Here is a 25,625-nt window from a genome sequence, read left to right on the forward strand (position 1 = left end):
GAAGTTCACGTGCGAGAGAGAGAGAGAGAGAGATTTGCGTGTTCTGATATGAGCTACTCACAGGTAAAGGTTCTCTTTTATCTCCTAGTGCTCATTTTAGTCCAATACATAATTCTGCAGTTTCTCAGTGTTTTCTGTCGTATTCTGTCGTATCGTGAGCGCTTACAACTAACACCGCGGGCCGCGAGGTGCAGCCGTGCTGCCGCTGTTATGCCGAATCCGACTCCCTGCTCAATCCGACTCCCGCTTCGCGGACAGAATCGGCACAACACCCCCCGCTGAAAACAGCGCTTATAATTAAGTTAGTTAAGTTTCAGTTTTCGTTATTTGGTTCGTTTTCATTAACAATAATAATTGGTTACTTAGCATTAACATAGTGATTATCACACCAGAGCTTTATTTAAAAATAAAATATATAATTAAAAAACAGATGCCTACATCTCAGACTATTTTCTAGAGCCCAACCCGACCCGGCCCGAGGAATGTGGTGGGAAATCTCGGCCCGAACGGACCCGATCTCGGGTCGGGCCTCGGGTCAGGTCTGGTTCGGGCAGAGAATCTAAGCTCTAGTCTGATGCACTTTCTGCTGTTCTCACCGCTGTGTGCTGAGCAGCTGAAGCGGAGCAGAGTTGCGCATGCGCGGGTGAGTTTCTCCGCTGGCTTGCGTTTTACCGGTAATAAGCAAACACACACGGTATGATAACCGTGCATTTTAATACCACGGTATACCGTGAAACCGGTTACCGCTGCAACCCTACTAGCAACCACATGAGATACCAGAGCATCCATATAGCAGCCTACATAGAATAACATAGCACTTACCTAGCACCACCTTAGAAACCACTGGAAACTTTAAAACATGGCCTATCATAGCAACCACCTATCAACCACCTTGAATAGCTTATCAACTACCAAGCACCATCTTAGCAACCATCAGGCTGCGTATAGCATATATTAAGCACCATGCTACCAACCATTGACAACATTTCTACCAAAATAGAAAATAGCCACTACTTAGCAGAAAAACCTTAGCAACCATCAGGCATGGCATAGCAGCCTGCTAACCATCATTCATTAAAGCTTCCTAGCAACATGCTAGCAACCACATGAGATACCAGAGCATCCATATAGCAGCCAACATAGAATAACATAGCACTTACTGTACCTAGCACCACCCTAGCAAGCATCAGGAAGGGTGTAGCAACAATTTAGCAGCCCCCTACAAACCATTGGACAACTTTGTTGCAATATCTTAGCGACTACATGGGCTATCCAAGCACCACCTTAGCAACCATCAGGCTGCGTAGAGCCATTTAGCACCACGCTACCAACCACTGAAACACTTTCTACTAAGATCCTAGCAATTACTTGGGATACAATAGCAAACACCTAGCAACCACCTTGAGTAGCTTAGTAACTACCAAGCACCACTTCCTAGCAACACCACAGCAACCACTTAAAGTAGCAATCACCTTGAATAACATGGTAGTTGCCTAGCAACATCTTGTTAGCTGCTAGATTTATTAGTAGCATCCTACCAATAGTCCAACCACTACTTATCAGCATCTTGGCAATCACTTAAAAAGACAATAACCTACAACCATAAGATGTTCCCATAACAATCCCTCAGCAACCACCAAGCAAACCCTGGGGGACCATAGCAACTGATTAGAAACTCTCAGCAACAAATCAGGCTCTTGACAAGCATAGCAACCACACAGCAACATATTCTTTTCCAGCATCACATAGTGATGAGGAAAGAAAGAGAGAGAGAGCCACCTACTGTACCCACCCAGATTTATATATATATATATATTTTTATATAATCACTATATGATAACCTGTGGTGATGTAGAACAGGTGTATCATTACACTGTGCAGAGCGTGGGGGTTCTCCTGGACCGTGACCCAGAACGACTGGTCTATAGGAGGGATTTCTATGTGAGGATGTTGCTCCAATCCATAAACACTTGATATTCGTCGTGTCTGTTTGTTTTAGACCTTTTTTTCATTTTTATTATTTCTTTATTTTAATATAGATATTTTCTTTTTGTTTGATTGTTTTGTTTCATACACGGATGATCTTTTCTTTGTGATTATTTTTTGTGTGTGTGTTTTTTGTCTTCTGGAGATTACTGTACGCTCCATGCCTTAAAGAGGGGGTTCACACTGTGCATCGTATGTTTTGCTCAATTGGCTTCCTGCAAACATTGACTCACAATTTAGCAATTTTGCAGACTGCAGTTTGAATCCCCTGAGAAAAAAAAGCAACTGGAGGAGGAGTGTGTTTTCTTCTCCCAGTCCTGTGGTCCCATATCGCTAAGCACTACTGTCCACTGTTTATGTGTGTTTAATTTTTCTTATTTCGTGTCGTTTTTTTTACGTTTTATTGTTAATTTTTTTTGTTTTGGTCGTTCCTTATTTACTCCCCCACCCCACACTGGAGATGTTAAGACTTTATTATTATCCCGACTATAATGTGGATAGCTCGATGTTAAGTGATGTTTAGTGTTGTTTGTATTTGATGTTTTCTGAATATGAATGTTCTACAGGTTCGTTTGGATGAGGTCAGGGTGGAGAGGTCGTGCTCCGTCTGGCCTGAAAGCAGAACTACTGTCACAGATTAAAGGAATACTTCTAAAATTCCTCAACCTGATGTCTGTCTGCTGCATCTGTAGTTCACATTCCGCTTATTACAAGGCCACAAAAAAAAAAATCTGTTTTGTAAAATGAAGTGTAATGCTGGAGTGGGATGGAGTGCTGCTACAGACTAGTAGCTCTCCATCCCAGAGGGTTGTTGAACAGTTGATCTCAAAGCAGGCAAACCCAAGAAGAAAGAAAAAATAAATAAATAAACACAAATAAACCCGCTACTCACGCGGGATCCAACCCGTGTCGTCAGGGTCGTGCTCCAATACACTACCACTGCCCCAGCTAGAGAATTGGGACACGCCCGGCAAAAAAACGACCTTATAAGGAGATAGGGAGCCCAAGAACAGGTGGAAAAACAAGAACAAGCATAAACTAAAGTCACGCCAAGCGCGACAGAGAGAGACGGGGAGAAATGTAAACAAAAGCTCACAAGAAAAGCATTTTATCATATCAAGGCTTGAAAACATTTTAAAATAAATTAGAAAAAAAAGAAATAAAATAGTAAAAAAATATAAAATAATAAAAGAAGTACTAATTTTAAATCAACATTTAAATATACTGTATATCAATAAAATGTATATGTAAAACAGGAAATTCTAAAATACAGTAAAAAACAAATGACAGAAAAAGTAAAAATTTATGAAATATAAAAGTAAAAAGTAAAAAGAGTAAAAGTAAAGTAAAATGTTAAGAATGATAAGAAATGATTAAATGAATAATATAACAAAGAACAAGAATGAAAATATAAAACATTAGAATAAAAAAAATAAAGTAATTATAAATAAAGTAAATAAAAATTTTAAATAAGAAAAATATAAATGATGGCACATCACTTTCCTTTCTGCTGGCAGTCTTTTTTTTTTCTTTCTGTTTAACATAAAAGTCTCATCAGTTCTCATACGAGTCATATTACAGAGAATCAGATATGTATTGGATTTCAACACCACATATTATAAGTGACCCAGATTGTATATTAGATTGGATTTGGGCCACATTTACCTGCTGTGTGAACGTAGACTAACAGACTGGATTATGTGGGTTTTAGTGCGATATCAATAAACGTGATAAAAAGAACAATTAGCAAAATTGCTAAAAAAAAAAAAAAAAAAAAACACTAGCAGCAGCTAATAAGCATCTTATGGTCTGTATTTTTTGGTTTTATACCAAACTAGCGCTGTAAAGTAGCAGAACAGGAGGTGTGTGTATATATGAGTAGGTGTGTGTGTGTTTGTTTTTGGCGGATGAAACCTGATGGATGAGTTATTGAGTAAACTGATCTTATCTTACATTATTGATGACAAATATGGAGATTTTTAATAAAACACAGGCGATCTAAACTTTCTAAGACTCTCTTCATAATTTGCCTTACTAAAGTTACTGATTAATTACTCAAAATGGTAGCGCAAAACCATGCATTTCATTACAGATATCAGAGATATCATCATTATTGTGGCAATATATTGTGATGATATTGTATCGTGAGATTTCCTGTGATTCCCAGAGTCAGAGACTGAACATTTTGCTTTAAAAATAATTATTTAATAATACGTAAGAGAGGATTTGCTATTATGCTTCCAATCAAATATGTATTTTATTAAATGTCTAATAGTTTGAAGCTACTTATTTTTAATATATATATATATTTAGGCTAATAATTTAGTATATTTCTGTAAACAGAGCTTAAACCGAACTTTGTGTGTTTCTTTTGCAAATAAACATATAAATATATATATATATTTTTTTTAAGTCCAACAAAAAAAATACAATTTTATTAATCATTAATTCTAATACATTTTAATCGTTTTAATCGATCACAACAAATCGGCGCAGTCGAATCTAATCGAACATGTCGAAGATGACGCGCTGCGTCACGTGACGAGCCGAGCGGAACCCAAGCAGAGCGAGCGCCAGCAGCGCTGCAGGAGCAGGAGCAGGAGTGGGGATTTTACTGACGGTAAGACCCGAAAAAACACAGATTTACCCCCAAAACCAGGGTCTGTTTTTCTTTAGAACAGTCTTTAATTTAGTCTACAGGCGGTCTGTGTCCGCTGGAGCTGCTGGGTTTAATGGAAAGTGAGTTTTTACAGGTTTAATCCCGCTGTGTTTATTATTCAGACTGGCCATCCCTAAACCCTGGGGTGTTTAAATAGTTAACGCGGGATTATTTTTTAATAAAATCCGTGTTTTAAGGCGAGTTTTTCTTTTATAAAGTGTAATTTGCTGTTTTTAAAACGTTTGGGTGGTTAGTAGTGTTCGCAAAAGTAAAGTTAAGCTCGTAATCGCCAGTTTGTGATGGAATTCTCCGTTCCACCTTAAGAGATACAGCTGTTACAGTCTGGCCACTGAGACAATTTAAGGTGGAACGGAGAATTCCAACAGAATTCCAGCTAAAGCCGCGTTTTTGTTGTGATATTTTAGCAATCGCTGTGTTTACTCCGGTCTACTGATCTGTTTAGCCCTGTTTAGTGTAATTAAAAGTATTCAGTAGGATCTAATGTTATCTTTATTGCACTCAATAATCATAGATAAGCTACTGCTATTGATATGGAAGCTACTAAAACTATTCAGTTTCTGAATCAGTTTCTCTGATTTTGCTATTTATAGGTTTATGTTTGAGTGAAATGAACATTGTTGTTTTATTATATAAACTACAGACAACATTTTCCAAATATAAATATTGTCATTCAGAGCATTTATTTACAGAAAATGAAAAATGGCTGAAATAACAAAATAGATGCAGAGCTGTCAGACCTCAAATAATGCAAAGAAAACAAACAAGTTCATATTCATAAAGTTTTAAGAGTTTATAATCAATATAAGAGAAATAATCAATATTTGGTGGAATAATCCTGGTTTTTAATCACAGTTTCCATGCATCTTGGCATCATGTTCTCCTCCACCAGTCTTACACACTGCTTTTGGATAACTTTATGCTGCTTTACACCTGGTGCAAAAATTCAAGCAGTTCAGTTTGGTTTGATGGCTTGTAATTTTTAAGTGGTCTCTTGTTTATTTTTCCAGAGGTGTATATGCTATGCTGATTTTCACGTCCTAGAACTTCTTACTGTATGTACAATTTTTTAAAGTCCTAAAAACACGAAGCATAGCCAAATGAGAAAATAGAACAATTGAGACCGAATGGAATAGGGGTTTTGTTCTGGAATGTAGTGTTTTTCCTTTTTCAAACATAATCTCTTTTAACCCAAAAAGATCTATTTCAGTCTAATCCATCCGCGAAACACTGTTCCATTAGTTTTCTGATTTGTCCATGTAATCTTTAGTAAAATCCAGACTAGCAGCACTGTTGTTTTTGGAGAGTAGCACATGGTGTTGGAATATTAAGTGTGTCCTGATGGTGGAATGAAGAATATTAGCATTCACTAATAAGAGAATGGCCTTTAGCTGCTTAGAAGCTCCCTTTGGATCTATGTTTGCTGGTGGGCTATTACATGCCCTCATCTTATAATAATGTAATATGGTAATAATGGTACTAATTTCCTTTCATTTCTACACAAAATGTCTAACTGTAGATTGTGCACCAATAGCTCTCCTTCTGAGCACCTCAGAAATCTTTTTTTTTGTCCGTGCTATAGAAAAAAATCTCACTTCATGTGTTGTGAAGATTAAACCCCTGGCAGATCACTGTTCTTTGAAATGAAATAGGCTCCGCCCACTCACACCTACTCACACCTGATTGTTGATTGAAAACAGCTGAACCAATTTCAGTTTCAAATGATCTGCTAATCCTCAAATTCCACATACTTTTACCACTCACAAATCTGTCATAATGGATCATTTTCTTCAATTAACAAACAAACAGGTTTAATATTTTTACCTTGTTTGTTTTGTATGTATGTTTAATATGGTTCTCTTTAACTACTTTTAGAAATGTAAGTTTTAGGTCAGATTCATGTAGAAATATAGAACATTATAAAGGATTTGCACACTTTTTAAGTTATACTGGCCTGTGAAAAGAATGGTTATAAAGATAATTAAATTCAGTTTTAATTCAATTGTTTTTTACAACCAAAGTTTTCACAATTCAGCTTTACAGAGAAAAATAACAGCACCATCAGAGTCCTGTAGGTCCGGGTAATGCTCTGGGAAATCTGATTCTTTGGAAAAGATTCATCTTCTTTCCAGATTTGTCCATCGTGGTGGTTACTCACCGTGCGCGAGAAATAGAGGAAGCTGCTGAATTGTAGAGACTGTATGTGTTTTTTCTTCTTTAAGTTGGGTTTATTCTATTATTCTAATGTTATATTAAGTTAATTACAGGTAGACACTCTCATTGACCACTGATTTTATTCCTTATGTTTATTTGGGTTTAGTATTTTAATGTTATATAGATTTAATTACAGGTAGATACTCTCACCACAGACTTCACTGACTACACTCATTATCACATCCTGTGTTTTGTGTGTGTGTGTTCAGGTGATCACCGGGCAGGTGTGTGTGTGATGGCGAGGTCTGGTGTGAGCAGGTGATATGTAGGGAGGACGCTGGACGAGTGTACAGGACTCGCCACCCAACTGTAAGAAAACACATTCTCACTTTCTCTCTTTCTCTCTCTCTCTCTCTCTCTCTCTCTCTCTCTCTCTCTCTCGCAAACATACCTGTCTCACCACACCTTTGTTTGGCATTTAAGTTACAGTGAAGCTTCGTTTCAGATGCTTTCAGAAGATCAGCTGTGTTGATTTTTCACGTCTTTATCAGGACTTCCACACTTCCCCTGAACTACCACTTCTAAATAACAGTCCATACTGTAGACATTGCTTATCCTTAGACGTCTGCTTAGAAGAGCAGTTTTTTCCAAACTGGCTCTAGATTATCTCCTGCCCTGCACATTTTAGTGTTTATTCAGCTATTTAGCTAATTGGCTCATTACATCTTTATCTCTAAATCTGATGCTATTGCACTATTGCATTATTCAGCATCACAGGAGCCATCCAGCAGTTACTTCGATATCCAGAAGTTACCAGAAAGTTATTTTTGCCTTGTAGCACCAATGCTATTTGGTGGAATGTAAGCTTCCATACGTAACTAGCTTCATTAGCCTCATATCTCCAGTGCTAATTGGTGAAGTATATGCTTTTATTTTTTAGTTAGCTACATTAGCCTCATAGCTCCAGTGCTAATTGCTGTATAAGTGATTGATTATTGATCATTTCTCTCCTCAGCTTCCTCCTGTAGTTGCGTCTCTGCGTGAGGGATGAAGCTGAACGAGCGGAGCGTGGCGCACTACGCCACCTGTAACTCTCCGCCGGATAAGACGGGCTTCCTGTGGAAGAAGGGCGAGCGTAATCCGTCGTATCACCGGCGCTGGTGTGTGCTGAAGGGGAACATGCTGTTTTATTTTGAGGAGCGCGAGAGCCGCGAGCCGGTGGGCGTGATCGTGATGGAGGGATGCACAGTGGAGCTCTGCGACTCCGAGTCCGAGGAGTTCGCCTTCGCCGTGCGCTTCGACTGCGCCCGCGCTCGCGTCTACAAACTCGCCGCCGACACGCAGGTCGCCATGGAGTCGTGGGTGAAGGCGCTGTCTCGCGCCACATTCGACTACATGCGGCTGCTGGTGCGAGAGCTGGAGAGACAGCTGGAGGAGGCTCAGCAGCTCTCGCAACAGAGCAAGAACAAACCCAAAAAACACATGACGCAGGTTAGCCTTTCATTACTACACTCCCCCTACGTCATGTAAAAAACAATATTCAGTGACCACAATTTATTAAAGCATGGGAACGAGATCCTAATGAATGGCCACAACTTATGATCATTTTCTGATCATTTTATGTCGTCCCCGCAATTTCGTTATCTCATTCCCACACTTTAATAAGTCATGGCTACCTTAGGGGCTCCGTATATTACTGTTCAGATATTAACTGTATTTTTAATCTGTGTTGTTGCGGCCTTACTAGCATGTTAACCAGATAACTAGTGGCTAGTTTTAGCTTCAGGCTAATGTTAGAGCAATAGCCTGAGGTTAAAATTCAAGCTAGTTCGCTAGAAACTTTAATATAAGGTCTAACATATTTTTACATTGCTTGGGGCTAATTTTTTAACATGGGTCTAACATTAGCTTGGATTTAAGCAATAGACTTCGGTTTGGAACGCAAATTTATTTTCTGGCCATTTCATTAGGCATATGGAGAATATTATCACTGCTTAAAGAAAACTGACCCAACTGTACATTTAATTACAGAGAGTGTAAAAATGATGTGCTGCAAAATTGAATATAAATCACTGCGTTATGCATGAAATAGCATTTTAATAGGAGCTTTTAAGAATCTGTTCCTCCTGTTGCATTTTTGTCTGTGAGTCAAAACACGATAAATTCTGCGTATCATAAGATTATCTTTAGATACTGTGATATATTACTGTACCATATCGCCCAGCTCTGTCAGTACTTGATATTAATAATATTAAATAATTAACTTGATTAATAATTAACTTGATATTAAATAATATTAAAAATGTAAACCCTTAGTATATTTTTAAGTGAAAGTAAAGGTTGATTGATTGGTTTGTTGATATTCGGTAAATTAAAGCTAAGGTAATTTTGTGTCACTGAATATCTGAATAACCCCGCTCTCTTTTTTTTACCTGCAGGGGGGAGGTGGTGGAGGAGGAGGTGGAGGACGCCTGAAGCCCGTCCTGTCGGGACCCCCCGCCCTGCAGGGACCCCAGGTCCCGCCCTCCGTTTCTCCTGAGGAGGGCTTCCTGTCGCTGGGCGTTCCCGGGAAGGAGAACGGCGTGTCCTGGAATAAACCCGCCGGGTTGGTGAACGGCGAGGGGGGCGTGTCCGGGGTGGTCTGGGAGACGGAGGGTCAGGGGGACTCTGCCAGACCCCCGCCCATCCCCCCGCGGAGGAAGACCCCCGGCGGGTCTCTGGAGAGCCCGGTGTCGCCCGAGACCGGCTGCTTCTCCAAACTGCACGACTGGTACGGGAGGGAGGTGGCGGAGCTGCGGGTGGAGTGGCTGCAGAGTCAGTGAGACGGGCGGGAGGAGGACGACGCCTTCACCGGGGACGCTGCGGGACCTGTCACTGCGGCACGCTGTCCGAATATAGCTCCGCCCCTGAATGTCTCCTATTGGCTGATGCACAGCGCATCGTACATGTGAATGTAGGGGTGGAGACCAAAGTGCAATTTCCTTTTTAAAGTTCAGGATCAGTTCACATTAAGTAATAAAGTCCCCTTTTGGCTTTCTACACTAAACGTTACATTTTTAGCACTTTTTGGCGTAAGATTCTAGACTAGGGATACATCAAGTGCAAAGATTAGAAGTTAATTTATATCAAACAAATACATTTTCCTTTTTTATCTTTTTTTAAAGCAAGATTAAAAAATACAGTACCAGTCAAAATTTTTGACACACTCTAATTTCAGTGTTTTTTCTTGTTTAGATGATCAGTTTTGAACATCTCTGCTGGATTTTCTCAGTCAGTTTTATGAGGTAGAGTCTCCTGGAATTCAGGCTTTCAGTTAACAGCTGTGCTGAACTCATCAAGAGTTAATTACTTGAATTTCTTGTCTCTTAATGTTAAGGTTTGAGAGCATCAGTTAAAGTAAAGTAGTGAAGAGGTAGAGTTATAGGTATACAGTGAATAGTGAATATTTGAGTTATGTTCTAATCCAGATTATAAGAAGCAACAACTACTAAAAGACCATCAAAAACGTTCTAATGATGAAACTGGAACTCATCAGGATCGGAGTACATCAGAGGAGTTAGCAGCCTCAGAAACTGCAAGTTTCTGCAAGCTCTCCAGTTAAGAGCACCTAAATGGTGCTTCACAGAGTATTTATTCGTTTTTTTAACACTTTTAAGTTACTACATTCCTGAATAGCTTTAATATAGTCTTCAATATAAATTAACAATGCACAAAATCATAAATAGAAAGAAAACGCATTGAAAGAGAAGAAGAGGAGAAAAGGAGTGTCCAAACGTTTGACCTGTACTGTATACCACCGTGCTACAAGCTAACATGCTAAGTCATGATATATCAGCACAGTATGATGCTTTGTAGTGTTACCTCTTATCAAATAGACATTGCGATTCATATTTTAGACATTTTAGATTCTGTTTCTGATTTATTGAATGTAACTAATTAGAAAAACCCAAACAGTGCTGAACACATTGTGCGTTTCTATAAAAGTTGATGTGAGGTTTTTGAGTATATTTGCAAAATCGTTAAGATTAAGTTCTTATTGAAATCAGTATCAGTATGGCTGGTTCTGATTGGTCCCTGAATGCCCCCTGGTGAAGGCAGCCTCCAACTCGGTTCTGCTGGACTCTTTTAAACCCTGGTGCTCCACCGAACTGCCTTGTATTAAACCTGAACTTTACTCCTCGAGAACGACCTCTCTCGCCCAGAGAGAGAGACCAGTCTGCAGTGTGCTAACCGGAGGAGCTGAAGGCCTCGGGTTATCAGTGTAGCTCTTATCAATCTTCAGAGAGTTTATTATATAAACTCAGAGCTGCCAGATTATTAGATACACCAGATTCTACCTTCTCAGATTGAGCCATAATAATAATTGAGCCATAATAATAATAAACACTCTGCTTTAGTAACGGTACAGCAGTAGTGCTCCTCTATTCACCTCAGAAGTTCGTACATACGACTTTAGAGTTTGTAAGTACGACGTGATTTCTGTTTACGATGTTTTGCTTTTGTTTCTTTAAAAAAAAACGAAGAGGGAAGTTAGAGCGCTGAGTAATATTTTTTAAGTATCGTTAGCAGTTAGCATGTGCATTTTTTTTTTCATGTATAGAAAAGAGTAAACTGATTTAAAATGAAACAAACAGCATTGCTGCTAAATCATGCTAGCCATACTATATACTATAATGGTACAAATTACTATAAGTTGTCCCAAGGTGCGATCAATCATGCAACACGCTAACATGCTAACCAGAGTTACAACCATGCCCTGCGCTAGCATGTCAGCCCAAACTAGCCTTCCACAAGCCTCAAACATGTGCCATGCAATAAGCTAACATTAGCTTAGCCAAAGCTAGTACACTAGCCACAAACTAGCACGTCAACGACACAAACGACCAAGCAAAATGCTAACATCTTAGCCAAAACTAGTAAATAGCTACATGTACGAACAAGCAACAAGCTAGAATCCTAGCCAAAGCAAGTCAACTAGCCGCAAACAAGCACATCATCGACACGTACGACCAAGCAACAAGCCAACATTAGCTTAGCCAAAACTAGTAAATAGCTACACGTATGAACAAGCTAGAATCCTAGCCAAAGCTAGTACACTAGCTGCAAAATGTCAACTACACATATGACCAAGCAAAAAGCTAGCGTCCAGGCAGCTAGCGTGTCAAATAGATATATGACCAAGCTGCAAGCTAACATCCTAGCCAAAGCTAGTACACTAGCCGCAAACTAACACATAAACAACACGTAGAATCAACATACAAGCTAGCATTAGCTTAGCCAAACCTAGTAAACTAGCCACAAACTATGTAGACAAATCAGAGTAACATAGCCATGCTAGCCAAAACTAGCATGCTAGCCACAAACCATTCTCCTCCAACAGCATCACTATGCCACAAGCTAATATCTTAGCCAAAGCTTGTACACTAGCCTCAAACTAGCATGTGTAGCAGTATGTACCAAAATGCCACAATCTAATATTTTAGCCAAAGTTTCCACTATGCTACAAGCTAACGTGCTAATCATGATAAAACATTGACTGTTACAGAAGTAGTAAATACGATATTTCCCTCCTGATCTGAGAGCAGTGTTCGTGTTTATCTGGTAATCTGGCGGTTCGGTTTAAACCGAGGCAGTGACTCATTTCATATACCTTTTTTTAATCATATGCAAGACCAACGTATTTTCTCTACGCCTTTTTACAACTTTTTTATTTTGGACTTTTTTTTATCTTCTTCTGTTTTGAAGTGCCATTTATTATTTCAGTGCCTTTTATTTTGTATCCAACTTCTCTTATTATGTAGCAGAATATGATTGGCTGTTCACTCGTGGTTTCGATGTAGAAGTGAAGCCAGATGAGCGTAAAGCTTCTGATTCAGACCAAATATTTAATATCCAGAGCTGGACTTTGGAAAACAAACTGATTGGTCTTCTAGCCTTTAGTGCTGCAGTGTGAACCTGCTAACAGTGTTAAACATTCTCTACATAATTCACTGAGATTAACTCATTCAGAGTGGGGGTTTGTTTGAGAGGATCTCATTCAGATTGAGATGATCTCATTCTCAGTGGGGGTTTATTTGAGATGATCTCATTTAGATTGAGATGATCTCATTCTCAGTGGGGGTTTATTTGAGATGATCTCATTTAGATTGAGATGATCTCATTCTCAGTGGGGGTTTATTTGAGATGATCTCATTTAGATTGAGATGATCTCATTCTCAGTGGGGGTTTATTTGAGATGATCTCATTTAGATTGAGATGATCTCATTCTCAGTGGGGGTTTATTTGAGATGATCTCATTCAGATTGAGATGATCTCATTCTCAGTGGGGGTTTGTTCGAAATGATCTCATTCAGATTGAGATTACCTCTTCCAGAGTGGGATTAGTTTGAGACAATCTCATTTAGAGTGGGGGTTTATTTGAGACGATCTCCTTCAGAGTGGGATTTTGATATGATTGTAAAAATTGCATTAAATTAATTTAGGGACTATTTTTTTGCCGCACAACACCCAGCAGCTTGTATTCCTCCACCATGTTAAAGATATGCAGTTTTTCAATCATGTTTCAGGAGCAGAATCTCCTCAGATTTTTCTCCATGTGCTGTAATGTGTTTCTGAGGACGTAACTCTGAAAGACTGTTCACATCATAACCTTTAAATTATGTAGAGAATTTTAAAAAGCCTCCTTTACCCTCACTGTGATGAGTGATCAGGTTCTGCAGGTTTTAATCGTTGGTGAGGAGGAATTATAGAATTTAATCAGCCGTGTTTCTGCGACCGACACTAGCAGCTTTTTATTTTAACTCACTGTGGGAAAACACTGAGTACGCCTTTCACTTTCACTACTAAAACTGTCTGATCTGATCTCTTACAGTCTTAAAAACTAAGGTTTTTACATGGTTCTTGGTTAGAAATTAGTTAAATAGACTGCTATGTTTTATGATTTTTTAAAATATCTTCATTCTTAAAACAGTTTTCTGTTTGAAAGTTACACAAGCAATAGCTAAAATAAACTGTTTATTATATTATTTTATGTCAAAATTTTCCCCATTTTCCTTCTAATTTACACAGCCTATTGATGAAGACTAGCACACGCCTTTAAAAAAATACATTTTTTAAGTTTAATAAGGTCAAGTTTCTGTATCTGTTACGTTAAGGTAAATGCGCTTTTGTTTTAACCAAGAACCGTGTAGAAACTTTGTTATAAATTGTGTAAGTAATCTGTTTTATTACTCATCCAGTATATAATCTACAGTGCATTACATAACCAGCAGTAATGTACAATTATTATTTATATTTTGAATCATTTTGCTTTTCTTGGTTTTAATCTCTTTGATCTTTATCAGCTTCATTCAGCATCGGTACGAAATGTGACCAAATCCTGTACAGATCATTAATTCCAGACGCGGGCTGTGTGATATATTACATTTTAATTATTATCACAATAGTGACCTTCCTAATAACAATTACAACGCTGTGATATGCAAATGAGCTCTGTAAAAAAGCACAATTTTTAACCCAGGCCAATCTTTAACAACAACTCTGTTCATTAAAAAGATTTTCATATATTTTATGAAGTGTGGTGCAAATACTACAAATAAACAGCTATATACACTGGCATGCCAAAAGTCATGGGACAGCAGTATGTATTAGGGTGTTTTCACACCTATAATATTTAGGTTTATATTTGTTTGGTTTGGTTTGTTTTCACACAGGTACAAAAACCTAAAGGCATTAAAGTGCGCACCAATAAACCACACAAGCACGTCAGAGTCTCCTCTGATTGGTCAGAGCTGTCTGGTGTGGGAGAAAGAAAGTAAATATAGTGAAAAGATTCTGTGTTTCAGTGTGTATATCTGTATATCTGTATCTGTTTACCAGTGAAAATTTGCAGGTGCACTTTTAAACACAGAGCAGTGAACGCTGCACATATCATACTTAGTCTGTAAACAGCGTGGAGCAGCAGAGACAGCGTTTATTCATAGCTGTGGTAATTAGTATTATCTGGCTCAAATTGAGACCAGATCACGTTCTCACCACAAGTGAACCGCTCCAGTGTGATTACTGTTTTCACACCTGCTCAGTCGATTCGCATTAATGGTATAAACCAGCCAGAGTCCATTTTAACCGAACCAAATAGTTCTGCTGTAAAAACACCCTAAATTAATACTGAAGTGTTAAACCAAGCAATACTTGGGTTGTCAGTGTATATATGGCAGTTTAATCAAACCAGCAGAGTTGTGTTGATATTGTGCAGCCCCGGTCTACTTCAAAATAAAAGCTCTCTCGGTTACTGATGATTTTTACTGAACACTAGAACTACAGCAGCTACTTAATACTGAAAACATTTAAGGTACCGTTATTTCCCTTTAAAACAAACAAAAAAAAACAAATCTCAAAAAATGGAACTATAAACTGTAATCTCTTCAAAACAATCAAATAAACAGTCGTTCCATTAAATTTTGGCTCTGTTTGTTCTGTTTTCCTTTCATATGAAACATCATGGGGTTTTATTTATGGTGGCATTTCAGAAATAGGGCTGCAACTAGGGGTGGGCGATATGCCTCTAAAATAATATCACAATATTTCATGGTATTTTTCAGACATAACGGTACTCTTGGCGATATGACAAAACACTGAATTAAAAAAATAATAATTCAAGAATACACTACTGCAACACAATAAAAAAAATATTTTATTATTGCATACAATATGATATAGCACATTAAAAAATATACAAGAATTGTAACAGAACTTTGTTTAATCGAAGTTTAATTTGATTTATTTTAGGATATTTATTTATTGCACAAGTCTCAGATCTCAAATATGTATTAAATATAATCCTTATATTTAAAGCCTTTAAAAGATGCAGATTTAAAGGAAGTAAATAAGCGCTGCAGTTCATCGCTTGTCCAACAGGTGTCGCCGCTGCACCGCAGAACACACCGTGTCGCCGGTTTTACAAAATAAACTTTTACAAAATAAAATATTAAAAATTGTTATTTTTATTTTTACTCGGAATCAGCTGTAAATCCTATTCCTACTAAATTGTAGGGGAGGATTTAATAATAATCCGGATTAAATGTGTTGTTTAAAAATCTTTTACAGATCAGTTTGTTTCTGTTCTGCTAAAATTCACAAAATATTATTTTCTTTTTTCATTTTCTGACCGCGAGCATCGCAGTGACTCTTACTTTGTAGTTTACAAAACTTTTTTTAACTTTTTAAAAGAAGTTTAGAATTACGCTTTTTTCCTGCGCGTGAAGCCAGAGTTTTTAAGAGCTCAGTTGGCTGAGAACAAGTTTACAAAATAAAAGTCGTGACGTATTTACAGTTTAAAAAGATTAATTTGTTTTATTTTAAAGTAGTTAGATTAAATACTATTTTGCACTTTTGCAAGAGATGTGATTTTAAAACGGCTAATGCAGATTGCCAAATAAAGTACATTAAAACTCATTTTCACATGTGTGTGAACAGTATTAACGTGTATCGTTCATTCAAATGTATTTTAAACTGCATATGTACTAATTAAAAATATGTAGGACAAAATGTTACAATAACTTAAAGTATAGCTTTAAGTTGTGTAAATTTCCACATAGTTTGGTGGTTATATGGGTTCTATTTACATAACTTTACAATATGAGACAGAATTACCAATAAAAACAAAAATACATTAATTGAGGAAGGCTAATCGATGATGAATGATGGATCATCATTCTAAAACAGATCATAATACCTGAAGAACTTTGTATTTTTTGTATCGATTCTATTTAAAAACGCAAATTTAACTCAGGTAAATAGATAGTTATATTGTTATAATAACAAATTATATAATTAAGTGTAAAAACGCCTATTTTAACCAAAATCTGTAATAAATCTTTTTTTACATTGCACTGGAAAAATAAGTGCACACATCAACACATCCACAAAATGAGCATGAATTATCAATATCCATAAATTTAGAAATGAAATGAATCATTGGATATACTTTATATAAGTTTTTTTTAATGTATTTATTTGATCTTGTTAGACATGCATTATTTATGTGGCAAATGCCAAGTTTTTCTTATTCAGTATCTCCAATAAAACACATAATTTTTACCGTTAATGTAAAGTTTCGGTTTTATATTATTTCGTGGAGTGACTTTTATTTTGAAAAGTGTATGTGTGTCTGGCTGGCTCGCGCTCGCTCCTGTTTAATTCAGCATGCGCGCCGCGGGCTCGAGCGCTGCAGGTACGGAGCTGCGGTTTATATTCACTTTATATTTGTTTATTTGCTTGTTTACTCGTTGTTTGTTGTTTGTGGAGTTTTGGGGGAGTTGTTTGCGTGTTTCCGGTGTGTAGTTGGAGCGCGCGGAGCTGTTTGTTTGTTTGTTTGTTGTTTTTATTTTGTTGGTGAAGTTTGTTTTGCGGCGCGAGGGTCTCGTGCACAGTCTGCACGGTCCGTGACGCGGTCATTAATCCGGATTAAAGCGGCGATTCGAGAGATTTTGTCTGGAGTGTGAATGTGTACAGTGTGTGAGTGTGTATAATAGTGCTATATATATATATATATATATATATATATATATATATATATATATATATATATATATATATATATATATAAAATAACAGAGCTGAACTGTGCTGAGTGGCATAAAGTTATCCAAAAAGCAGTGTTTAAGACTGGTGGAGGAGAACATGATGCCAAGATGTATGAAATGTGCTGTGATTAAAACCAGGGTTATTGAATTCTGAACTCGTAAAACTTTATGAATATGAACTTGTTTTCTTTGCCTTCTTAAAATTATGAAATAATGCAATTGCAAAAACAGTTTAATAATAATAAACTAACATTTCCTCATTTAGTCCGTTTATATTGCGCTGTTATAAAGTGTTATAACTCTAAGCTATAAGCAGATTATTATGTAATAACCTTTTATTATACATACTTTTTATTGTAATTACTAGAGATGCACGAAAATGACTTTTTTTTTTTTGTTTAAAACCGAAACTAAACACTTAATATGGGATGAACCCTGAAAAACGGATACGTGTTGAAACTGAAATAGCGTAACTGTTTTTTGTCTTGCTTTTTAAAGAAAACGCAGGTATATATTTTGTAGCCTTTTTATCTGTTTTACGCCTTCCATATATTGTGTGTGTATTGATATTTTTGTCCAAATATAGTCGTTTTAGTTGCAGATTATTCAGTGAATCCGTAGTTATAACTGTAGCATAATCTATCTAATTTATTTCCTCTTCTAAACTGCTTGTCTCAGTCACAGCGTTTTATAACTTTCTATAGTTCATCTATACCCTCTGTAATAAGTGTAAAATAGCTACCTTCTATATTGTAATTACCATTTTGGCAATACTCGCTATATAACTGTTATATAACGGAAGAATGTATTTTAACATATATCATTCCTGTATAATGCAAAAATAGTACTGTAGTACTTCTTATGGCCATTATTTGTACTGAATGAGATTTATATAAATGTAATACAAGTATTACAAGTACAAGCAAAATATATTTATGACTAATGTTATGTAATGTATCAGGCTTATATTAATATACTGTAACTGATGTTAAACATCCTGAGCAGTTAGACCTGTAGGGGAGGGGCTGAGCAGACAAAACATTAACACTATACACTTATATTTATAGTAAAATATACTCTATATAACTGTGTTTAGTGTTATATATGTATATATATTCTATTATATTCAAGACAACACACTGTTATAGAGTACATACACAACACTACACACTTCTATAGAGTGTATTATCGTGTATAGTGTTGTGTATATATTTTATAACAGTGTGTAGTGTTCTATATAGACTCTATAACAATGTGTAGTGTTGTGTATGGTATGGTCTCTATAACAACGTGTATTGGTGTCTATATACTACGTAAGTGTGTCATTTTGTGTATATAGTGTTACAGTACGTAGTGTTGTGTGTATACTCTATAGAGTATATACAACACTGCACCCCAGTATATATGCACAGCTGTATATATCTCAAGTGATGTAGCTATATCTGCATTCTGTCCACTCTGTTGTTGTGGACATATTCTTATGTGTGCGTGTGTGTGTGTGTATAAATATTGTGTATATAGAGTGTGTGTGTATAGTTTGTATATAGTGTGTCTGTGTATAGTTTGTATATAGTGTGTCTGTATATATTGTATATATAGTGTGTGTATGTACTGTATATAGAGTATATGTATGTATTGTGTGTGTGTATAGTTTGTATATAGTGTGTGTGTATATATTTTGTATATAGTGTGTGTATGTATTGTATATAGAGTATATGTGTGTATTGTGTGTGTGTGTGTATAGTTTATATATAGTGTGTGTATATATATTGTGTATATAATGTGTATGTATATATATTGTATGTACATATTGTGTGTGTGTGTGTGTGTAGGCTCTGTTGGTGAATGAATGCCGTAACGCTTGGCATGAAAACTAAATCAGAGTGAATCTTGAACAACGCTGAGTATCACAGACACACACACACACACACACACACACACACACTCTGCTCTGACTCATTTAGAGGGGAGTGTATGAGTGTGTATGAGTTTCAGAAGTGTGTGTATTTGTTCAGACGGTCGCTCGAGTTTAAATAACTGGAGTTAAGCTGACCCTGAGAGAGAGCGGAGGAGTGTGTGTGTAGTGTGTGTGTAATGTGTGTGTATAGCGTGCGTGTATAGTGTGTGTGTAGTGTGCCTCTGTATAGTGTGTGTGTAGTGTGCATGTATAGTGTGTGTGTAGTGTGTGTGTGTGTATAGTCTGTGTATAGTGTGTGTATAGTCTGTGTATGGTGTGTGTGTAGTGTGTGTATAGTCTGTATAGTCTGTGTATGGTGTGTGTGTAGTGTGTGTGTGTGTATAGTCTGTGTATAGTGTGTGTATAGTCTGTGTATGGTGTGTGTGTAGTGTGTGTGTATAGTCTGTATAGTCTGTGTATAGTGTGTGTATAGTCTGTGTATGGTGTGTGTGTGTAGTGTGTGTGTATAGTCTGTATAGTCTGTGTATGGTGTGTGTGTAGTGTGTGTGTGTGTATAGTCTGTGTATAGTGTGTGTATAGTCTGTGTATGGTGTGTGTGTAGTGTGTGTGTATAGTCTGTATAGTCTGTGTATAGTGTGTGTGTAGTGTGTGTGTGTGTATAGTCTGTGTATAGTGTGTGTATAGTCTGTGTATGGTGTGTGTATAGTGTGTGTGTATAGTCTGTATAGTCTGTGTATAGTGTGTGTGTGCAGGATAGAAAGCTCTTTGTTGTGGTGGGGCTGAAGTGTGTTGGTGAACTCAAGGAGCGTCACACACACCTTCCTCTAGCATTAGCGCGATGGTGCGGAGAGAAATAACACACACCTGTACAACATCTGTGTGTGTGTGTGTGTGTGTGTGTGTTTTTTTATGGTAGCCACCGAATTACGTTAGTAATGTAAAGTAGTAAAGTACCCTCTATAGTGTAAAGTATGTTTTGTACTGTAAACTAATAATTGCACTGTAAAGTGTGTTTAGTTTTGAAATGTAATGGTAGTACTCTAAAGTACCTTTAGTGCTGTAAAGGAATGGTAGTATTGTAAAGTATATTTAGTAGCGTTAGTAAAAATATTGAGGTGCAGTATTAAAAAAGGAGTACTCTGATGCAGTACTTAGGTAAATTACTGAGGTGCAGTATTAAGGTAAAGAACTAAAATGCAGTACTGAGGTGCAGTACTCTAGTGCAGTACTCTGGTGCAGTACTCGGGTGCAGTACTCTGGTGCAGTACTCGGGTGCAGTATTTGTGTTCAGTACTCGGGTGCAGTACTCTGGTAAATCTGTAACGAGTAATGGTGGGTTGGCGTTAGCGTTAGCGTTAGCTGCAGTGGGACAGTGATGAAGCTCCAGTTCAGACCGATTCACTCTGTTTCCTCCTGCAGTGTTTTTTTTTTTTTTTTGGTTTATAAAAGTGTTTTATTATTATCTCTGTCAGAAGATCTGCTGACGCTTCAGCACTGAGCATCAGTCCAGAGGCAATAACTCATTCTGCACACATATATTACTGCTAATATACTCTTACTGTTACTATACACATATACTACCACTGTTACTGTTACACTGATGCTATTACTATGCACATATACTACTGCTATTACTGCTAATATACTGTTACTATTACTATACGCATATACTACTGTTGTTACTTCTAATATATTGTTACTGTTACTATACACATATAAATAATACTACTGTTACTCTTATATCTTGATATAGTAATTTTACCACCATATTTTTAATATTACTTATTACCTTAAGTAATAAACTTAATAATCTTTGAATTATTCATCCCAAACACAGTAAAAGTTTAATTATTTACTAAAGTCTCTTTATATTATTTAATGTTTCATTCATCATCTGTGTTTATTGTTCAGCTTATCATGTTTCCAGTGTTCTAGATTCAGCACACTTTAATCATTTATCCTTGTCTGATTTGTGTTTCACTGCTTCAGTACTGAAATACTGTTTCTGTGTTAAACACAATAAACATAACCGTTTATGACTGACATGAACTGACCGGCCCAGTTATAATTTTATGGCTGTACACACTGCCTTCATTCTTCAACCCCCTAAAAAGTTATTAGACTTTTGGTATAAATGTGTTCTACAGGTTCTGTATAGATCCTGCAGCACATTTACCCACAGATGTTGCTACAGCTGGGCCTGTAGATCCTGTAGCTCCACATTCGTAGGTAGAGTTCCAGCTAGAGATGTTTCTGCGAGTGTTGAATTCAGCATTTGTTGCTTTAAGATCTGAATGTACTTTATTTATTTGGTCCAGAGCTTATAGCATCCATTTATTTCCAAAAAATGATCCAGAATTGATTATTAGGTCTGAACACAATACACTGTGAGTCCAGTAGAGAAGTGGGCGGAGCTTCTTCTGGTCATGGTGAACATACAGTAAGGCTGTGTTGTGTACAGTAGTAAAGTTGTAGTAAAGTGGTATTAGTGAATATAGTAACTCTGTATTGTAGTAGAGAAGTGGGCGGAGCTTCTGGTCATGGTGAACATAAGGCTTGTGTTGTGTACAGTAGTAAAGTGGTAGTAAAGTTGTATTAGTGAATATAGTAACTCTGTATTGTAGTAGAGAAGTGGGCGGAGCTACTTCTGGTCATGGTGAACATAAGGCTTGTGTTGTGTACAGTAGTAAAGTTGTAGTAAAGTTGTATTAGTGAATATAGTAACTCTGTATTGTAGAGAAGTGGGCGGAGCTTCTTCTGGTCATGGTGAACATAAGGCTTGTGTTGTGTACAGTAGTAAAGTTGTAGTAAAGTGGTATTACTGAATATAGTAACTCTGTATTGTAGTAGAGAAGTGGGCGGAGCTTCTTCTGGTCATGGTGAACATACAGTAAGGCTTGTGTTGTGTACAGTAGTAAAGTTGTAGTAAAGTGGTATTAGTGAATATAGTAACTCTGTATTGTAGTAGAGAAGTGGGCGGAGCTTCTGGTCATGGTGAACATAAGGCTTGTGTTGTGTACAGTAGTAAAGTTGTAGTAAAGTGGTATTAGTGAATATAGTAACTCTGTATTGTAGTAGAGAAGTGGGCGGAGCTTCTTCTGGTCATGGTGAACATACAGTAAGGCTTGTGTTGTGTACAGTAGTAAAGTTGTAGTAAAGTGGTATTAGTGAATATAGTAACTCTGTATTGTAGTAGAGAAGTGGGCGGAGCTTCTTCTGGTCATGGTGAACATAAGGCTTGTGTTGTGTACAGTAGTAAAGTTGTAGTAAAGTGGTATTAGTGAATATAGTAACTCTGTATTGTAGTAGAGAAGTGGGCGGGGCTTCTGGTCATGGTGAACATAAGGCTTGTGTTGTGTATAGTAGTAAAGTTGTAGTAAAGTGGTATTAGTGAATATAGTAACTCTGTATGGTAGTAGAGAAGTGGGCGGAGCTTCTTCTGGTCATGGTGAACATAAGGCTTGTGTTGTGTACAGTAGTAAAGTTGTAGTTAAGTTGTATTAGTGAATATAGTAACTCTGTATTGTAGTAGAGAAGTGGGCGGAGCTTCTTCTGGTCATGGTGAACATAAGGCTTGTGTTGTGTACAGTTGTAAAGTTGTAGTAAAGTGGTATTAGTGAATATAGTAACTCTGTATTGTAGTAGAGAAGTGGGCGGAGCTTGTAATCATGGTGAACATAAGAAGGCTTGTGTTGAGAAATATCAGAGAGGTTAAATAAGTTAAAACTATTTTTTTTCCTTTCTCTCTCTCTCTCTCTCTGTGTGTGTGTGTGTGTGTAGGGACCGGTTACAGACACAGGAAGTGGATGTAACAGACGGACCCTGCAGTTTGAGTGTGTGTGTGTGTGTGTGTGTGTGCTGGAATCGTGACTCTCTCTCTCGCACGGTTTATGACCGCCTGTTTCCACAGCGGCCTTCCAGTCACACACACACACACTCACTTTCTCACCAGCAGTCTTTTACACTTACGTACACTCACACACTCTCACACACACTGTCTAAAAGTGTGCATTATAAATGCTGCTATATATGTTGGCGAGGGAAAGTGTGTGTGTGTGTGTGTGTGTGAGTGAGAGAGAGAGGGAGTGAACTCTGGGGTGAGATGGTGGGCATAAACAATGTGAACAGTATGGCTGGCCCTCTCAGAGGAAGTGTGACGCTCTCACACACTCACACACACACACACACTCACACACAATAGAAGCCAAGGGGGGAAAATCTCCAGTGCTATTTTAGTGTGTGTGAGTGTGTGTGTGTGTTTGCAGAAATAGTTGAACTAAAACGATGGCGCTAAAAACGATAGTAAAATTAGCTAATGCCTGACCCACACTGCAGCGTTTTATATAGAATTATAACTGATGTTAAAAACATGCAAGATCTCAAAAAAACACATTAAACAGATCTATCTGTCCTTTATAGTCATTAACCCACAGGCAGAGCTGAAGCCGGGCAGTGAAGCCTTCTCTCAGCATGCAGTTCATTCCTGTGTTATTTGTGCGAATAACACATCAGTGTTTATATACTTTACCCAGTAATTCAGAGCTAAGAAACAAATAGTTAGAATTAGTCTATGGAGGAAAAACACCACCAGCCAAGTACAATTGAGATAGGTAGGTGTATGTTTAGTTAAACACTAAACTACACTTCACTAGTTAAAAGTAAAAATCCACCCCGGGGTGGATTTTAACTTTCTGCACCTGGACTCTATCCACCTCTGTGTGTAAGTAACTGTAGGTTACTTACACTTACTGTAGGTTATCCGGTGGATTTGGTGTTTTACAGAGTCTCTAAGAGTCTCTAAGACTAGGTCAGTGGCTGAACTGCACTTAGCAGGGCATTATTACACATGTTGTAAAGTAACATATGACATTGTAAAGACTGTTATTAATGTAAAAATCTCTTTATTTTAAAATGTTTCTGACTGTTTCTAACTTACCATCTCGCTAATGTCAGAGTGCTGTTTTCTTCCAGTTCTACACAGTCATGCAAAACCATTATTTTATCTCCATTTGTCCTGTTTTTCACTTTATGACATACTGTGAATCTGGTAGTTGCTCTTTGTATTGTATCGGAGCTTCATGATGAACGGACCAATAATAATGCTGCAAAACAACTTGGAAATAAATATCTCCGGTAAAGTTGCTTAGAGTTTTTGTAAGACTACGAGAATATAGAAATTAGCTGTACTCTGATTGGATGTTCTGTATTGTATTGTCCAGGCTGAAGCACATTAATATGAGTGGGTGGAGCTAAACTCCTAAATGTACAGAAAACACAGGGTACTTGGCAAATGTGCTTCACACTTTTTTAGATATGATGCTGCAACCTTGGCACTCCTGTTCCTGGAACCGGTGCAGAACCTCTCGAGGTCCATCAGAGATGCACAATCAGGTCCGGATCCTGGTCTGGGATCTGGCTCTGGCTCGGCCAATCAAAAACATTCACAGAGTTGTTTTCTGAGCCACTCCTTTGTTGTTTTAGCAGTGTGCTGAGGGTCATTGTCCTGTTGAAAGAAGAACCTTCACCCCAGTCTGAGCTCCATCCCTAGCCATTAGCCATTAGGTTGTCACCTTGTGTCTTGTTTGTAACCCCGCCCCCTCGTTTACTGGTCCCAGGTGTTCCTCACCCTCCTCGTGTATTTAAGCCCCTCTGTTTCAGTGTTCAGTGTGGCCTTTGTGTGCAAGTTACTGTTTAAAATGATTAAAGTTATAATCTGCATTTACGTCCATCCTCTCCACATCCCTGCGTGACAGCTCTATCTTCCTATTGGTCAGCATCAGGGAGCAGCATGTGTCAGCATGAGTCAAACTAGGCAATAAAATACAAAAAAATCTAACATGCTAGAGTGTTTTCGTCTGACGCTCTGATGCTGTCGCTCAGGTCAAATTACTACTATTTTACTACTGTTTCACACTAGACGGATCTTCATCACTCTCAACACTGAAATTCGGATCCGTTGCAGGCAATCTGATTGCTCTGACAAAATCGGGTCTAAATCGGACTAAAATTGTGTAGTCTGATCCGGGCATTAAGAGCCTTTTGGTAAACTAGATTCTCCTCTCTCCACAGAGAAATGCTGAGGATCTGTCAGAGTGACCCTTGAGTTGTTGGTCATCTTACTGAATAAGACATAAAGCACTTCTACCCTGATCTCTCTAAGAAAACTCCTGGTGGTTCCAAACTTCTTCCATCTTCAGTGCTGCAGAAATGTTTCTGAACCCTTCGATCTCAGATCTGTATCTCCATACAGTCCTGTCTCTAGGACTATTAAACAGACTATTAAATATGGGATCTTATACAGACAGGT

At 37.6% G+C, this 25,625-nt stretch overlaps 2 protein-coding genes across 2 annotated transcripts in view; both read left to right on the forward strand.

The window, feature by feature from the left end:
* Positions 1-4,536: 4,536 nt before the first annotated feature.
* pheta1 (PH domain containing endocytic trafficking adaptor 1) lies at positions 4,537-15,274 on the forward strand. The gene is made up of 4 exons (XM_049470651.1): positions 4,537-4,606; positions 7,087-7,186; positions 7,833-8,308; positions 9,256-15,274. Exons 3-4 carry the CDS (start codon positions 7,865-7,867, stop codon positions 9,637-9,639), a joined length of 828 nt encoding a protein of 275 aa, XP_049326608.1. The 5' UTR covers positions 4,537-4,606; positions 7,087-7,186; positions 7,833-7,864; the 3' UTR covers positions 9,640-15,274.
* Positions 15,275-17,019: 1,745 nt separating this feature from the next.
* Positions 17,020-25,625, forward strand: part of sh2b3 (SH2B adaptor protein 3) — a 42,393-nt gene continuing 33,787 nt past the window's right edge. The window contains exon 1 of the mRNA XM_022675710.2: positions 17,020-17,048. The gene's annotated coding sequence lies outside the window, so the exon portion shown is untranslated. The remainder of the gene's footprint in view (positions 17,049-25,625) is intronic.

Source organism: Astyanax mexicanus, chromosome 22 (genome assembly GCF_023375975.1).
Source record: "Astyanax mexicanus isolate ESR-SI-001 chromosome 22, AstMex3_surface, whole genome shotgun sequence".
Classification (NCBI taxonomy): domain Eukaryota; kingdom Metazoa; phylum Chordata; class Actinopteri; order Characiformes; family Acestrorhamphidae; genus Astyanax; species Astyanax mexicanus.